This window comes from Phalangium opilio, unplaced genomic scaffold, assembly GCF_054372755.1.
Source record: "Phalangium opilio isolate 3A_F unplaced genomic scaffold, DU_Popi_V2 ptg000009l_1, whole genome shotgun sequence".
NCBI lineage: Eukaryota > Metazoa > Arthropoda > Arachnida > Opiliones > Phalangiidae > Phalangium > Phalangium opilio.
The window spans coordinates 7251352-7270283 of record NW_028324146.1 but is presented as its reverse complement, the minus strand read 5'-3'; the positions used below and the strand labels follow the sequence as shown (position 1 = coordinate 7270283).

The window sequence follows — 18932 nt, the reverse complement described above, 5'->3', positions numbered from 1 at the left end:
AGACAGCATTAATTTTATAGTTTGAGTTGAGGCTTTCAAACGCCTCCCCAACTTCTATGTTTTTCGAAAGTAATGCGGCTTTTTCAATGATAATATTTTTTGAGCGCAATACGGTTTGTATATTATCCATATTTGATGATAAAATTTGCTCGCAAAATATTAGTAGATCATTAGCGAGTGATTGTACTACGGTTCGTGGAAGATTATGAGCTTCTCGATATTTAAGTATAATTTTTAATATCGTTTCCCGAATTTCGGGAGGTCTTAACTCTTTTTCATTCCTCCCTTCACTTTGTTGTTCCTCTTGATTATTTTCTTGCTCATTTTGGTTTATTTCTTGTCCATTTTCGTTTTCAAAAATATCTGCATTTTCGTCTTGATGAGGGTAACTTGGGGGATCAAGCGTTTCCCTGGTAAATTTATGCTTATATTTCACGTGTCGATGATAAGTTTTGATATTAGTGAAAGACCTTCCGCAATTGTCTAGTCCACAAACAATACTAAAGTTACGATCGTGAGAATGCTTATTTAGCATATGAGTTAAAAGTATCCCAAATGTTTTGGCAAAAAAGGTACATCTAACACAGCTAAATAAACCGGGTGACGCCATATTTCCTCGAAGAGTGGAGGAAAGGAGAAAATTTTAACTATATACACGTACCACTGGACCAGAGTTTTAGACTCCAAGATTTAACCGTGCATTTGTTACTTGACAGTAAAGTCTGTTCTACACAAGGTCACGATTAAATGGTTAGGCCCATGTACCGCATTTTTCTTATAGCCAAAAGATAAGCTTCACTTCTCAAGGTAAATTCCACGGCCCATTGTTTGTGTTCTGGGAAAAAAAAAGGGTCGGCGACGATGGGACGGGGACAATATTTCCCCCCCCCAACCAAAAACTTTCCATTTTACGTAGGCTGTCCCATAGGAAATGGAAAGTTTTTAGCTGCGGTGCGACTGTACCAGCATCAAGAAAAGAACGGGTAAGGTCACTCTATGGTACTAGCATAGATACCAGTAACCAGTATTCGAGAAAATCTCGGAAAGAGTGGATTTAGAGGAGCGGACAAAAACTATTTCGAATATTTGAAATTAAATCTGCGGACATAGTCTTATAATTATTAACATGGATGAAAATGGAACTTTGTTGTTGTTGTGTTTTGGAGAACAAAAAAAGAAAATTCGGATCAAAGATAACACATATTCAGCGTTTTTGGAACATTTAAAATGTGATGAAAACCTACAGGACTTCGTGGGTCCGGATAAAGTTTATCAGGTAATATCCTTTTTTAGATATTCTTTAAGTATTAGGGCTTCCTGAATATTAAACTAGGTCAAACCAGATATGGTTTTCAGATATGTTCAACCAACAAAATTGTTATCCTATATGAAGTTTGCACGATGTATAGAAACTAATATAAGCCTTTTCTTTACGTTTAATTTTCACGGACAAGACTCCACGACGTTAATTATTAAATAGACTTTTGTATATAACTCTCTCTCTCTCTTTCTCGCTCTCTTCAGCGAGCCATCCCTTCTCAACAGGTATCTATAGGGAAGTTGTAGGAGCACCTGTCTGTTTTATCCCATATAGAGTTGGAAGGCAAAATGTATGTGATAGAGGAAGTTATCATATCACGTGCAACCTTCCTATATGCATAACCAATCCCTATTATAGTAGTATCATATCAAGTTTTATTAAGAGTAGAGTTGCCCGCATGTCTTCGATTATTTTAATATTAAAGGAAGCTGATACTCTTAGAGACAATAAAATTTAAAAACCGCTAAAATTGGTCATTATTAGGTCTATGATGAAGATTTTGAGGAATATGTGGACCTGGGTCAAACTAGCATTTTTAAAAGCAAAACTAAAGTCAAAGTGGTTTTAAAAGTAAATATTTGAAATATTAAAGGGAAACTAACCCTGAATATAAAATGGTGATAATTATTTTAAGTCAAAATTATAGCTTTTCTAATTAAAATATGTTTAAATATAGAAAAAACGATTAAATGAGGACCCAGAATGTTCAACAGAAAAAAGGTCAAGAAATGACCAGATAGATGCCACATCGACGTCGAACGCAGGCGAAAATGAAAATGAACCTCAATTGATTACCTGGTTAGTGCAGTTTTAATGCAATGAATTACATCAATATACACAATTTTAATTTATCATTAATCTATGAATAATCCTAAGAGTTTGAGTAAACTTTTTCAACTTATGGTTTTACTGTAAATAATTGACTTTTTACATTTAAAAATGTTATTATTATTGCAAACTGCAAAGGAACAAGATTATCTTTTTTATAGAATTATCTTACTAAATTGAAAATACTATAGGGTTGCTGAAAATCTTAGAGAAGATATTGGCAGCTGTTCAAGAACGACATTTGCTTTGACATACTCCCTTCCGGATTTGCCAGAAATGTTTGTTAGTGCTGACAAATACCAGGGTCTTTCCCCTCAGGTTAAAATCACAATGAACAAAGAGCTTTTAAGCATTTTATTCAGTGATTTAATCAAGAGATATGGTTTGTAAGTATAACGTTTTGAAGATATAGAAATTTTACTTGATGAACTTGTATATTTACAAATACCCTTCAGGTATCCATATCACAAAATTGTTGCAGAAAAATTAATCATGAAATACCCACACTTAAGAACACAACCAGGAGAAGGGCATGTATGTATCTTTATTGATTTTAATAGATTAAAATTTGTGATATCGCAGTGTACTCCAAATAACTTGTACAAGTACTGAAATTTCTTATTGTGAATTTCAATTACCATTTATTTAATGAAGTTTTAGCAGGTTAATCATGTTTGTAAAATAATATTACAGGAAATGTGGCACCAAATGCTGCGATCCAAATTCAAAAATTTTAGACAAAATTTGACAAATATAACCATTGTAGCGGATAACAAAAAAAATATGGAAAGGAGTCCTACAAAAAAGTACAGACATCTTGTCCTGGTTCAGATATCAACGTCATAGTAAACGTACAAAGAGTTCAGGTGATTATACATTCATATTCTATTTATCCATGATAGTCTAGCAGCATGAATCTATACAATATAGATTCATGCTAGCAGTATGAGTTCAAATTCGGAAAATTTTTTGTATTAGGTAGTTTCATGTAACAGTTAATATATCAATTCTCTTTATTTGAAGCTTGCTGATGTGGAATCTTTTGAAGATGATAATGATAACATCGCCGCTCATAAATCAATAATGATCAATGAATTAAAAAAAAAAGAAATAGACTGGGAGAAGATTGATACAAAAATGGATAAAACTATGTCTGATAGAAGAGAAGTTCTAAAAGCAGAGGGTACTTCTGTGGATAAGGTGTTGAAAGAGTACCCAGCGCTTTCCAATGCTCGACAAGTATGAACTTTGAATATGATCTGTAAATAAAGAATAGACAGAGGAGTAGATGGTGAAGTTTTCACTTGGAATTTTCACTCCTATTTCCGATTGAGGGAAAATCCCAAGCCTTCAACTCCTCTTCTTTCTATTCTCTATGGATTGATCAAGTCAATGCAGTTTATCATTTAATTTTTAATTAAAGATATCCTTGGAATTTGAGAGAATAACAAAGATAAACATTGAGAAAAAACTGGATGAAATGTTAAAAAAATACTCAGAAAAAATTTGGGTTTTGGCAAAAAAAGAAGTGGTTAATTTGAAAGCGGAAATTCTAGACCAGATAAAAAAGGAAGAGGACCCTGAATCCATGCAAAGTAATTTGATTCAATAGTACGGAAATTCTACTATAACAATAATAATTTTCCTTTCCTTTCTTATTCTTATAGGTCTCAAGAGGTCACTTTCAATTTTGCTAATTCCCACCAGATTTAAGGAAAACCATGAAAAGTTTTTTTTCCCCAATGGCGACTCTTCCCGATACCCGAAAGTGCCAGTCCTTGTTTTTTCGGGAAGCAAGATTCTAATAAATACAGACTACGAACTGTACATTGATCGTACCAAAGTGGCTGAGGCTTCCGACTTTCCGACTGCAATGATGATACTCATCGCAAGCTATTGGATTTTCAACATTCAATACCCAGATGAATTATTTAAAACTTATAGTTTTATTGAATCGTGCTTTTTGGAATTAAACTTCACGAAATGTGCTGCGCCAGTTAAAAGACTCATAACAACTCTCAAAAAATGAAATTCCAAAAAAATTTCACTAAAATGATTCGCAGTGCAAAAACAAATCAAAATTCACATCTTCACCTTGTTTTTTCTAGCCAGGAAAGTGAATACTTAAACTGTAACTGTAAATTTCAGTAAATATGAATGGTAGAAAACAAAATAATTTCCTCTTGAAACATAATTTCTGTAATTTTTCTAAACTTAATTGAATATCTACATTTCGGAGCTAGTTATCAGGATAATGTGAAAAGTTTCAGAGGGAAAATAATTATAATGTTTATTATTTTTATTTCCCCGGGCAATTAATATTATTAAAGGGTGTGTGAAAATAATGCAATGGGTTCGATATTAAACCCGCATTGGTTTAAAAATGTACGGGTTAGGTTCTGTATCAATACCATAATGGGTTTTGGACTAGATGGGAATGGGAAAAATATTAAACCTGCTGTGCTAAGGTTCTAAACCTGCTTTGGTTTGGAAACGTACCGACATAGTTCTGAACTATAACCATAAAGGGTTTAACAGTAGATTGAAAAAGGTAAGGTTCTAAACCTGCTTTGGTTTAAGAGCCTACCGACAAAGTTCTAAACTATAACGATGAAGGGTTTACCACTAGATACAAAACGGTAAAGTTCTAAACCCTCTTTGGTTTGAAAACGTACCGACAAAGTTCTGTACTATAACCATAAAGGGTTTAAGAGTAGATTGAAAAAGGCAAGGTTCTAAACCTGCTTTGTTCTGAAAACGTACCCGTTATGCTCTGACTTTAAACCATAAAGGGTTTAACACTAGGTTGGAAAAGGTAAAGTTCTAAACCCGCTTTGGTTTGAAAACGTACCCACAAAGTTCTGAACTATAACCATAAAGGGTTTAAGACTAGATTGAAAACGGTAAAGTTCTAAACCCGCTTTGGTTTGAAAACGTACCGCCAAAGTTCTGAAATATAACCATAAAGGGTTTAAGACTAGATTACAAAGGGATTAATATTAATCCCGCTTTGGTTTAAACACGTTCCATACACGTTCTGAATTTAAACCAACTAAGGGATTAACAAAAGACCCGAAATGGGTCGAATATCTAGCCTGTAATGGTAAATAAACAAACCAGGAGTGTTCTAAATTTAAACCATCAAGGGTTTTAATAAAATAGTCCTTAAACCCTTCAGGGACTGAAACTAAACCACTGATGGACTGGTTTTTCGGACAACTTTGACCAAACCCTTTGGGGTTTATTCACAGACCATTATTTCTCACTGTGCACCTTAAAGTTTCGTTACTTGCCCGCTGCTAGCGCGCAAATCAGCCTGCCAGCTCAAAATGAGAGAAGCGCCGTAGGTGGCGCGGTGATCGGACCTAATAAGAACTTGGCTAACAGAGATGGTTACGGATATGGTTAGAGTCCAATACTTCCCAGGATAAGAAGTCATAAACTTCTGATTCAACCTATGTATTTAAACCGACAGCATTCAAATATTTCAAGTTAACCTGCAAATATCTCTAAATCTAAGGTTATAAACCCTTAAACACGATAGGAAGCTAAGCTTATAAACCTTTAGTCATGGTTAAAACCTAAACATATAATCCTGAAAACATGTTATTCAACTAGGCATATAATCGTGTAAACACGTCTTGTTACTAAGCATTATAATATAATAACATGACATATATCACCTTAAACATGTTTAAATACTAGATATGACAAGCGATCAACACATTTTGAAACTAAACATAAGGTGTTGCAAACCTAAACACCATTCTTACTTAAACATGAGTGTTTTTAAACATGATAAAATATCTGTTGCATTGTCGTGTTTAGGCAAGTGTTTAGCTTCTAAACACTTTTTTTTCTGCGAAATAAGCGCATGAAAAACATGAAAAACTAGCTGATTTCAAGCCTAAATAATGGAAGCCATATTTAGTCGCCGGTGAAACATTATTACCTTACAATAGATTTTTTTAATAAAAATTCCCAATCATTTAAAACGACTGTGAAAAGGAAAATCAAATGATTTTTTATCGATTCTTCTACTAGGCTGAATTCCGCCCTTAGACGCGAGAGAGAAGTATCAACTGTTATTTAAATTTCACGCGCTTTTTGAGCTCAGGAAACCACATAAAAGTTCCGTGCAATTCGTGTGCTTGATTTATCCAAGGATACATCAGATTATGCTGTATTTTATAAGGTCAGGCCACGTTCCTTTAAATGGAGGGGAGGTTTGCGGTCATTGTGTCTTCAGGTTTATAAAATTATACCTTTAGGGGATCAGGAGTTTAGTTTAGATACATTATTTGACTCCTATGGTTTTTAAAAATCGTACTTTAGTGGGATGCACTATTTCTTTTTAGTAATTTTAATTGAGATGTGCCGTTTTTAGAAATAACACTTTAGGGGGTACACTATTGTGTTCCAGAATTGTTTCTTAGTTGTGCCATATTTTTTAACAATACCTTAGGGAGGTCAACTATATGGGGACACGCGTAAGCTGTGTAAAATTAGTATAAGGGCCCAGCCCTTGGGCCATCTTGTTAATATTTGTGTAGATATAGATTAGTCGTTGACTGCCGTCTGCCAAACTACTGAACAAATACCTACTCGAGTTCTCATTTCCCATAGCCTAGATCCTAAATTAAGATAATTTTTTCTAAAGAGGCAGTCACTGACGCAGTTTAGTGATAGAAATCGACTCAAATTCTGCCAATCCTGTCGCTTCATATCATAAGTTGTTTTTTAAGCATAGAGTTGTAGATTTCTTTGGAGGTTTAAAATAAATGTAACCTAATTCCGTAAGCCAATCATCCTCTTTAAGCATCCATTATAGGTTGTTTGGTGGAACGTCTTCTGCCATTTACGTCAGTACTTCGAAGATATTTGGTGCCAAATATTGACGAGATATTTTAATTTCCTACGCGGTGGCTTGGCACTCTTGGGTGAAATTTTTAGTTGAGGGCCTCTTTTATCGTGGGTTTTCCAACCTGTGTTTTATACTTGGATCACGCTATACTTTTCCACTTCTTTCGCTAAGAAAAAAACAGGGCGAAGGAGTAACAGGTTTTTTCCTATTCTTAAAACACCATGATATTGAATAGATGTTTTGGGGGAGAAATTTATAATAGTTTTTCTTTATTCAGTTCTCGAGTTTCATGCTCTAAAGGGAAGCCTTTCCCGGCTGTAGCGTGTCTTATAATCAAATAACAGCTTGGGGGTGAAACGGAGAATTGGATTCGTGCAGACAGACTAGTCTATAGAAGGTTACATGGTTACTTAAAGAGGATAATTGGCTTATAATAATTTCACTAAACTAATGTGAACCTAACTCGAATGTCGTATTGTTGTTTATATTGAAGGATTCCTCGTTCAGATTTCCGACCGCAAATAAAAAATCTGAATTCACTGGACGGGATTTCAACATTTTGAAAATTTTATCGGAAATTCTCTCTTTCAAGTACCGTTTCAAAATTATTTTTGCAATACATTTCCAAAGTTGTCTTCAAAAGAATCTTTTCCATTTATCACCGCGGTGTTTTTCCTACTTTTACCTCAAACGAATCTTATACCGGAGCCTCTGAGATGATCTAGGCCCATGCCTATCGCCAAGCGAGAATATTTTTAAACTAATTTAATTCGCCGTGCTTTCTCGCTTGGGGGAGCTTTTAGTATCGTAATCTAAAAATAAGTTCAGCCTCGTGACCCCGTCGACTTCTACAATATTAGGGCTAGGCATAGACGTAGAGCGGTGAAGCCCAGGTTGCGGATAGTAAGAAAATGTTTTAAAAAATTTCCGAAGACCTTTATTAAACAATCATGCCAAAGAAGTAAAGGATAAAAAGCTAAGGTTAAAAAAATGAAAGGTTACGAAGCAGTAAAAAACAATCCTCTTATGGTATAATAAAACTGTGAATAAGCAAATTCAAGAAGTTTTGTTTTACTAAAAAAACAAGAATGTTAAAATCTCATAATTAATTTTGTTGTTCACACAATCTAACAAAAAGATTCTATAAAAAGTAAAACAATTACGTCAATTTAAGGGTGAAACCTTTCTCTTTCATAAATTTTTATATTATATAGAATATCAACGATAATTTGTGGAAGACCCCGGTCGCAACTGTAATAAAAGCGCCATCTAGTGCACATATTGGGTGAAAATATTTCCTCTATGAAACTGGATATTTCCCAACTTAAAAATCGACACGCACGGGCCTAGATCATCTCGGAGGTTCCGCTTATACTTCAATTCGTACTGAAGATAGGCTTATCTTCGTAGTTATACAAAATTCGCCTAATATAACTTAATCATCGCCGCTGTTTGAAATAATCCTTTAATTTTATTCAACGGAATAAAATTGACTTTAAAGTTACTTTTCAGTCGACAATTTTAAGGCTTATCATAGCTTTCCCACTTTGAGAAACCCCTCGGCCAAATTCCCATCACAACATCAGCTGAGCCCAATTAATCCACTATGGAGTTCGTGTCTTTTTAAGCAATTCAAAATGTGTATGTCAAGTTGAGACGTGGTAATAGAAATCGACCATCAGCGACTCAAAAAGATGAAAGAACCAATGGTTATGCTATCTAGGTATCCATCTATTTTACTGCGAGGTACGATACCGTCCTGGTAAAATAAGTTTGCTAGCATATGCTCTATGATGGGCTCCAATCAAAATCAAATTGGCCACGGCAATAGAGGCCGGTCGGTGCTGGATCCTTATGAAATGGATAAGTATGGTCTGCAATTAAGATTCATCGCACCATGGGACCAGGATTCTCTATTAGTGAAAGCTTGGAAAGTTGAAATACTTGCCTCGAAACTATAGGCTAGACTCACGTTTATAATATTATAAGGGTTAGTAGAAATCGCCTTAATAGCGCAAAAACGTTGAAATTATCCGACCGACACGTACTAGGCCTAGCTCGATAATAACTACCCTATACTTGCTTTCCAAATTTCATCCGAATCGGTTCAGCCGTTAAAGCGGGTTTGAATAGCAAAGTTCCAAACACAAACTCACAAACTTTATTCATACTCGAGTTTTGATGTTGTACAAACATGAAGGGGTGATAAATATTGCACAGTGCCCCTTTTCTGTTATTTCAATTTATCTTCGCTACTGCTTAAGAGTAACGTCCCGCCAAATAGGGTTTTAGCTTCCTACACTCTTAAAATCAAAGGTGTGATTTAGCACCTTTTGTCTTAATTTTGACGGGTCCAAAAACAGCACCATTAAAGTGGTTAAATAACGCCTCTGAAGGTTTTAAATGGCCCATTTTCAACACTTTGCGTCTTAAAAATATTTTCTCCTGACACATTTTAAAAACCATATTTTTAAAAGGTGTTCTCAAAGTGTCTGTATATTCTTCTAATATTCTTCAAAAGGCGTCAATTTTGGCTTGAAGTGTGAAATAGTGCAGAAAAGGAATATTACACTCTTAAAACAAAAGATGTGATTTAGCACCTTTCGTCTTGATTTAAAGATGTTAAACAACGCCTCTGAAAGTGTTAAATAGACCATTTTTAACACTGCATCTTAAAAAATATTTCCCACTGACACATTTATTACACCTCATTGAGCTATTTATTACATCTCATTGAGCTATTTCTTACACCATTTTTAAAACAATATTTTTAAAAGGTGTTCTTTAAGTGTTTGTATGTTCTTCCAATATTCTTCAAATGGCGTGAATTTGAACTATTGAAGTGGGAAATACTGCAGAAAAGGCGTGAAATATTGCAGGAAGGCTGATTTCAATACAGTCTGCCACCTTTACCACATCGTGCTACACTCAATAAAGGTGCCATATATACTTTTCACCGTATACTCAAAACGAATTAGTGTGTTATAACACCTTTAAAAGTAGTTTTTATGGGTCCACATTTCACACAGACCGAAACCATAATTTGGAGGTTTTCGAACATTGGTATATACCCTCAAATGACTACACTTAAGTGTACATTGCTAAAATTTCTCTGATAATAACAGAGTAGTAAGGTGATACATCGTCTAACGATTTAAAGGCTTATCTAAATATAAGGGAAAGGTGAAATAAGCCATAATCCATAACATATCCCTTGTTATTATTGTAACATGATGCTTAAAAAGATAAATTGATATTTAAATTATGGTAAATAAACATGTTCCAGTAAATTGTTGAGATATTTATGGATTTTTAATGAAAGGTTTGTCTGTAGTTCAAATTTACATCCGCTGAATCACGAAATTTTAGTGCAGAAGAAATTTTCTTATTATATCGGTTTTCTAAACTATTAATTCAAACGATAACGCAGAAGGTGGGCGTCTTGAGCACTTATCGATATATTAACCTTGTTTGATTGGATTAAAAATGTTAAACCCGGGACGCAATGCGTCAAAACAATTAATGATTATAGAACTTTATGAGTAATGTCAAATAAGGTGGACTTCGAAACTCTTCATTATACATATCGGTATCGGCACCGATACTCGGGGTTTCCCGATAGTATCGGATTGGTTGGTATAGTACGATACTAAACCGATACTCGTTTAAAATGCGTTATATGGCACTACATGACATTTTTGGGTCTTTCAGTAATGTATGGATGGTGATAATACATTTTTATGAATGTCAATGAACCGTTATATTAATTTGGAAGTACCTCTTGGTAGTATAATTCATGAAACTACTCTATAATTATTTTCTAGTTGTTTTTTTTTTGAATACATGTGTATGGCACCGTACTACTAAAAGTATCGGTTGTAAGTATTGTGTTTTGGGATCATAGTGAGTAAATATCGATTGGAATCGGGTTAAGCCTGGAATCGGCTATCTCTAGTCAGGACTTTTAACTTACCGCCAAATCGTCTAATTACAATTTTCATTTAACAGGTCTGGATGTTAAACGCGTTTCTATTAGTTGCAATAATTTTGATAGTGAAACACCTAAGTTGGGCGAAAAGAAATAATTTATGGAACATAGTGGAAATAATATTACGTCAAGGTTCGAATGTCTTTAAAGAATAGCCTGAACAGAAAATTACGTGTCAATTTATGATGTTTTCAAAAGGTTTTACATTAAACAACATTCCATCGACGGTGTACAATCTCGTTCTCGCTACTACGATTTTATTTTTTGGAACGATGGAAGCATTTTACGCCTGCTGTTTGACTTCGGTGACAAGTTTAGCTCCAGTCAATCTACCAATTGACACTTTCGAACAGATGGCGCGGTTAATCAAATCAGAAGATTACGTTGTCAGTGCGAGGGAAGGACTCTCGACCCACCACAGTATTATGGTTCAGACCGACAAAACATTTTCCTTCATAATTTCGAAAACCTTATTATAAAAATATTTATTTCCAGAATACCGATAACGAGTACTTGAAAATATTCTCCAATTCCATTAAGAAACCGGGTTTCCGGCTTCCGAGAACGGCAAAAGAATTAGCCTTGCATCGAGTTTTACTTGAAAATTACGCTTACGTTTCAAGTAGAAAAACTTGGACATTTTTCATTACGTACTTGAAATTTTCAATCGACGCGTTTCATTTTCCGAAGAGATTTTTTACGTTGATTATAATTCCATAGCCTTTCGCAAATCACTTCCTTGCAAAGAAGACATCAATAAATGGTAAATCGTTACTTACTCATAAAATGAAGTGACATTTCAAAGTTTATTGTCAAAACCAAGTGTAATATTTTCACACTGCAAATATTCCACGTGACACTTTAAAGGGGTAAAAAATCATATGATTTTTTATCGTTTCTTATTATAATACCAGTGTGCTTAATCCAGGAATAACCTCTGAGTGAATTTAAATTTAGTTTGAGATATCATGGTTAATTTTGAATTAGCACCTCCCCTTCTTATTCACAAAATTTCTGTGGGATGCTACATGTCGAATGAAATTAAGCTCGAGATTTGATAAAAATTGATTTGACAACTGCGGTGCGAGATATAGAGCGTGCCACGAAAAAACTTGCTAACAAGAAGGCCGGGCATTATGGAGGTGCTGCAATTTAAAATTATCCGCGAAACCTCAAACTGATTTTAATTTTAAATTCATTTCAAATGCAGATTGGTCTTATAATTAACAGAAGTGTCGATAAAAAATCACAAGATTTTCCTATTCACCCTCCCTTCAAACCCTTTTCAGGTTGAACATTGTAATGAGTTCAGGACTAAATCTGAAATGGGAGTCGTACGAAACACGTGATTATATCACAAAGTACAATGAAACGTCCATCCAAGGAACTAATTGTATCCAAATAGACGATCTCAAATTGATATTTTACGTCTTGGTGTCGGGATGGCTCTTCTCATGCTCCCTTCTTGTTCTAATAATTGTAAAACAGCGACTTGCCATAAGATAAAGGAGATCCGCAAAATTATAAAATTTACTAACTCTAAACTTTAAACCGACCATCATAAAAAATTTCAACTGTGACCACAGCATTTGTTAGGCTGACCAACAATACAAAATAATCACAATTTTGTTTTTGATACTAAAATTTACAATGTTAAAAGAGCATTTCTACCATTCAATCGAAAACTCAAAAATTCCAACTCTGGAATTAAGAGAAGAAGAAAAAAACTTACAACCTAAACACTTGACTTTCTATTTCCAAAAGAACACAGAACAAGCTTATGAAAGGTGATTCATAATTTTGTCTCGACAGCTGCAAAACGCACGAATCTGCTTTTATTAATCAATATTATGAAATAAATATTGGAAATTGACACGAAATCATTTTACCTTCATCATTGCTAAAATGGAAACAATCACTATTAAAATTATTTAGATATAGTAAAATATGCTTAATAGCTTCTATAAAGTTGATCAATGTACAGTCGATGAATGTTGTTGAATAATACGAAAAACTAGTCCTACTTCGTATTTAATTAATCCGCTGTTAAGACTTTTAGTTCCCTTCCACAATAGCATATTTTTTGACACTGGCAAATGTGGAAATAAAGTTTTGTTATAATAGGATTTGAAACAGTTATAAAAATTTTCACTTTTGAAGACATGGTTATAAAACACGAATTATTTAAAAAAAAATTCTTATCTTAGGTTTTTTCACCAAAATTTCATATGACGAAAATATATTTCAACATTATTTACACAAGTATTAGGCTCTCAATTTAGTTCTAGAAAAATATGACATCTTCAAGGATATGACAGGCCTAAGGGATACCAGCTTAGTAGTAAGATTTAAAGATCTGCAATTTTGGTCAAATCAGAGTTGAATCCAGCTTTCAGGGTGTTGGCGTAAGAAAGACAGTATATTTTAAATTGAACGATTCTTGAACTGCTCTCTTTTTCTCTTTCGCAAACCGATCAGTAATTATAGGAATGTTCTCTCGATCACAGATAATTACGCTTTGTTTAATAACACTTTCAATTGAGTCTATTATTGAAGCATTAACTGACTGAGGTAATGGAACTGAGGGCTCCTCCTGATGATATTTTAAATGACAAGGCTTAACTTCAGATTGAAGGTCTTTAATTGCGTTTAGAAGATAATCTAATAATAAAATTAGATACTTTTCATGCAAAATGTTTTCTGCTAATTTTGAATACATTCTTCCTCTTTCTGTATTTATTAAATGAACTTCTTTAGCTACGTTTTCATTTAAAAATATACCTTTATTTTTCTGCAAACCTCCCAGCTCCATTCTCCGTCGCCTCCATTTTTTTAGCCACATCGTAGTATACGATGAGGCTCTTAGTTTGATCTGCCCTGTTGTCATTCTCGTAGTAGTACTGCCACAGTCATTTTCGAACGTCGAGAGAAAATATATTTGATTTTAGTTAACGTTACAGTTCACAGGTGGAGTTTTAAACTTAATACAGGGAAGAAATTATTTTTTAACTTTTCTTCCTCCACGGAGAATCGAACCGCGGACCTTTCACATGCCAGCTCAGTACTATACAGCCTCGCCTAAGATCGCTTGTTAAGAAACGGCCTCGAATAAAGCGCTATACTCGGAGAGAGAGGCTTGTCACAGGCACGGTCCCCTTCTCTCTCTCTATCTCTTGAACTAGGAGTCATGATCTTATCCGAGGCCAGGAGATATAACTTCTCGGTTGGAGAGGTAAAAGCATATTAAATAAATTTTTACCGACCGGGCAGAAGTTTTTATCACTGTTTAGGGTATGTTTAGGGTAGGGCATCGAGGGGCTATCCACTCGTACGATGTGGCTACTATTACGAGCCCTTGGGTCGTCTTGTTAAATCTGTATTTGTTTTCCCCAACTAAGACTCAGTAAGGCATGCGCAATACGAACTTCGATTATTTCATTTCCGCTTCGTGGTACCTCTAGAACCCGCCAGGGGGCGATGAAATTTCCTTACCTTGTAACGTGGGATATTTAATAAGTTAATTTAATTTTATATCCGGTTACTTTAATTTAAGTTCGATATGGCCGTCCCGGGTTTAACCTATCCTTTCACTATTTGGGGATGGTTTTAAGTTTATCAAAAATTAGGTGTCTAGGGGTATGATGTGTTTTTTGTTACGAGCAATAATTAGAACAGCTTTTTCACAGTAATCAATAGTATGCAAGTTTATTCAATAATCAATGTTTCCTAGTCACGGGTTACTAACGGCCCTCATAAATACAATAAATAAAAAAATAAAGAACTACGATACTGCGTTGGTGCGCCGTGGCGTTGTGGGAGGGGGGCTGCGACCGGTGGTCCGTCTTTGGTTCTCGGCACGGGGTCTCTCCGGATCACGGATCCGATCCAGGGCAACGGGCTTTAGCGTCTTTGGCCGTGGGGATGGAGCGACGGGCTTAGAGTCCAGCAGGGGCGTCGCGTTTCTTCCTGTAGCTCGGGTTAGTGCGGCGACGGGCTTGAATTCCTTTTGACGCCAAAAATGATTCCGGGTAGTTCGGCGACGGGCTTAGTTGCGGGTACGCGGTTACGAGCGTAGCGTTCTTTGCCAGCGAGATGGGACGTACGTAAATTCCCGGTGTTTTAGTAAGCGCGGTGACGTATTATAAATTCTTTTGCACGTTCACACGATGTTCGAACGTCGAACGGATTTTCCAAGGCACGTTCACATGGTTTCCCGGATGAAAAGTTTAATTCCTTCCAGGCACGTTCACACGGTATTCCGAACGGAACGTTTAAGTATTTAGACAAGTTAAAGTCGCGAGTCAGAAAGTTAAAGTTCTTTCACTACACTACCGAAAGGGTAAAATTACCCGTGACAAATTTTTACTTCACGAGTTTCGAGAGTCAGTCAGGCTGACCCCCAGCGTAGGGTCCAGTAGGCAACTCTGCCTTCTTTTTGTGAGTGCCAGGCTTTTATAACTTTATGGCGACTTCAGGCGCACCAATCATTATCGCTAGAAATCTTTCGGGTCCTCCAATCATTGAGCGAGGCTCGTCAACAAGTGTTTTTACCTCTCCGAGTGACGTATGTCACGGAGAGGTTCTAATTTCGACGTGTGTGTGTGTGTGTGTGTGTCTGTCTGTGTGTCTGTTGTTACACCCACGTGACCGCGTTCGCAGTTTCCAAATCGGAGCAAACGTGTTCGCCATTTCCGAACTGCTTTCACAGTCACGGAAATGGCTCCTCTACTTGAGTTCTCACACCACCATCTTCTGGTTTTTGTCCATCCCACACGGAGACCAATCTGTACTTACTGGCTTCTAATCACCACCATCTTTTGGTCTTCGTCCATCCCGCATGGAGACCAATCTGTACTTACTGGCTTCTAATCACCACCATCTTTTGGTCTTCGTCCATCCCACATGGACACCAGTCTGTACATACTGGCTTCTAATCACCACCATCTTTTGGTCTTCGTCCATCCCACACGGACACCAGTCTGTACATACTGGCTTCTAATCACCACCATCTTCTGGTCTTCGTCCATTCCACTTGGACACCAGTCTGTACACCTGGCTTCTACTCCATCGTCATCGTTGGGTTTAAGACATTCGCGGCGATCAGCTAGGGTTACGAGAAACGTCTAGCCTCCCTAAGGTGGGATCGCCACCAAAGGTTTTCGCAATTGCGGTTGTTCTTGCTATTAGCTGTAGTTCGACACCCTTATATACTACCTATTTGAGTAAGGTAATGCAACCGGCGTATGCTTCATTTCAAACGCCAATATTAGTCAAGTCTCTCAAGAATGTTTAATTGTTCTTTTTTAAAACGATGTAACGTTCAATAAGGCGAATAACTAACGAAGAAAATATTAAATATTAATTATATTTATTTTAATATTTAAGATAATCTTGTTTCTCAATTCAAAATTAATACGGAAAGAGTTAAAAAGCAGTCTATGTTTTTGTCTGTGTGTGTCCGTCCGTTGTTACAGTAGTGCGCTGTGTTAGAAGTTCGTTTTGTTTTGATGTGTAAAGGAATCCTACAGAACCATAATATTCCCTTTATCCTTAATATAAAGTGAATATGTGGAAATATTTTTCGTAATTATGATCCATTTAGTACTTTTGTAGCTTTAAAGCTCTATTTCATTTTGATATTCCAATGATTTTTTTTAATATTATTATTTAAAATGGATGTTTATATATTACTTAAGCTATACTACATCTGTTTATAGCATAATCCTTTCTAAAGTGAATACAAGCACAACGCTACTATGATGGTCAAATGAACTTTTATTTGTCAATAGACCTAGTGAACCAAAAAGTAAACGTTTGGGTTCGGATTTCGTTTCTGTAATGCAGAGACATTAACGGTTCAGAGTGAGCCGAAAGTTAAATACACTTTAGGCTTAGATATTATAATCATGGTGGAAATCTGGGCCGCGTTCAGCAGAGCCCAGCGCTGTTAACAGTGTCCTACTTAACGGGATTTTGTTTTTGGATTTTGACGTCACGGTGCTTAGCGCTTAGCTAGCGCGGTCTTCAAAGAAAATAGTCGGCTCTTTGGTAACGTGACGTAAAACGCGTATTTCTCAGCTTGGCGAAAAAACCATGGAGGAATTAATACAAATAGCTCTATGGGACTACAGCTATTTAATTGGCGTGAAACCAGTTGATCACGCGAGAATTTTAAGAGATATGTTAGTTTCTAATTTTAATTAAAAAAGTTGTTATCTATCTCTATAAATATGTTATCATCCAATTTTTGTTAAGCCTTGGTACATTGCACGCTTTATTGCGCTAGCGTCATTTATAAAACGCCGATGACCGGAGTAAAGCTATGACGACAGAGCTCACCGGTAAAATTTCCATATTCCGCTGTCTTTTTTGGTGAGCTCTGCTGAACGCAGCCCAGACCAGTGAAAGGTCTGATCGTAATCGGATAATAGCTTCGTGTTTTCATGCTTTTTATGGTACGCATTTACTTTCAGTGTGTGTAGCCACAAATAAGCTTTGGTGTTATGTAACGTTAACAGTCATGTTGACAAACTAAGAAAATCGTTGAGATGAAACGAGAGGATAGTGTTTACATGGCAACCCTGTTGTGAATATGGCTTTGAACATAGAGGGCATACAGTTGAGGAGTAGAAAATTGGGCCTTTACAAACACGTAAAGGTAATATCCCTCCAAAGTTTTATCTCTTCATTTCCCGTTTTTCCCCCATCGGATGATTTTAATGTGTACAAGTATATCATTATTGGATGTAAAATGTCGTCTGATTTACAGTATATTTGCTATTCTTTGTATACTGCTTTAATATTTCATAAATTTTAACTTAAGAAACATTTCCATATCTGGGTAAATAAGTTTGTAAGTAGTCGTCTTGACTCGGAGAGGTAATATTTTGGTTTTCCCAACTTGTTTATCATATACTAGTATTTTTACAGGTTACATTGGGGTCAGGGCTTGGTCAATAGAAAGCACTTTCAAAAGAGGGGTTGTTATTGTTATTCGGGGATTTTAGAATTTCTTAGGATTTCAAGAATAAGAGAATGGTAGGACAGGTGCGTGACCTGGCCAGTGGGTCGTCCCCGACCTTACCATTGAAAAGCGTGAAGTGCATGCGGCCTGGTACCGTGCTCGCATACCACACGCTGGGTTTTGAAAAGTATTTTCTTTTTGGATGTTTTAGGGTATTTTTATAAGTGTTCTTGATTTTGGCGGGAATAATAAAATTTGGCGTTACAACCTACTACCTTCATTAGGGGCATTTGCTAATGACCTAAATTGTCTTTTTCTCACACTTAAGGGGACCTTACATAATAGACTTATGATAATGCATAGAAATAAAGAGTAATTTAAAAAACCAAAGAAGAAACTGGATCAGAAATATTAGAAAATTCTGAACAAAACGCTGAATTAAAAATTTTAACAATTGAAAGATTGCAGTCGATATATTCTTGATGCTGAGTCTCTAACAGAGAAGAGGTCCTAGCAGCAGCACAGGTCGTTTCGCAAATAAATAGGCCAGACTGTTTTCGATTTCTTGAGGTAACGAGCCACAACGTGTCCTCCGTAGTTCCCAACGAAACACTCTTAAGGCCTTAGTACGTGATGTCCCCTGTCCCAGGAATACTTTCCTTAAGGCAATTTTAACAAAACTTTTCAAATCAAAACTCCATCCAACTTGAAATATCATATTCCTTTCAGATCGAACTATTCTACATAAAGACGGTTTTCCATGGAGTAGATTTTAAGGAGTAGAACGTTCAATTTCTTAAATGTGGTCTATATAGCAGATAGATATCTTTTTATATTACTCCATGGCGGCTGATTGCTAGCACGAGTCTTGACTAGTGATTTTTTGATTAAATCGGATCGATATAGTATCATAACTTAATCTTATATGTGTGAGCAAGCTTTTTGTTTTTTCTTCATGCACAGTCAC

At 35.8% G+C, this 18932-nt stretch overlaps 1 protein-coding gene across 1 annotated transcript; it reads left to right on the top strand.

Moving 5' to 3' along the window:
* The first annotated feature begins 843 nt into the window (after positions 1-843).
* LOC149713600 (uncharacterized) lies at positions 844-4180 on the top strand. The gene is made up of 9 exons (XM_089843900.1): positions 844-1276; positions 1805-1891; positions 1998-2119; positions 2341-2535; positions 2605-2683; positions 2843-3015; positions 3173-3388; positions 3573-3744; positions 3817-4180. Exons 1-6 carry the CDS (start codon positions 1127-1129, stop codon positions 2993-2995), a joined length of 786 nt encoding a protein of 261 aa, XP_089700026.1. The 5' UTR covers positions 844-1126; the 3' UTR covers positions 2996-3015; positions 3173-3388; positions 3573-3744; positions 3817-4180.
* Positions 4181-18932: the final 14752 nt, after the last annotated feature.

Coding starts and splice junctions, on each gene's coding strand:
- LOC149713600 (XM_089843900.1), top strand. CDS start 1,127: ATGGATGAAAATGGAACTTTGTTGTTGTTGTGTTTTGGAGAACAAAAA. Junction 1,892..1,997: donor AAGTCAAAGTGGTTTTAAAA/GTAAATATTTGA, acceptor GTTTAAATATAG/AAAAAACGATTAAATGAGGA. Junction 2,536..2,604: donor TTAATCAAGAGATATGGTTT/GTAAGTATAACG, acceptor AATACCCTTCAG/GTATCCATATCACAAAATTG.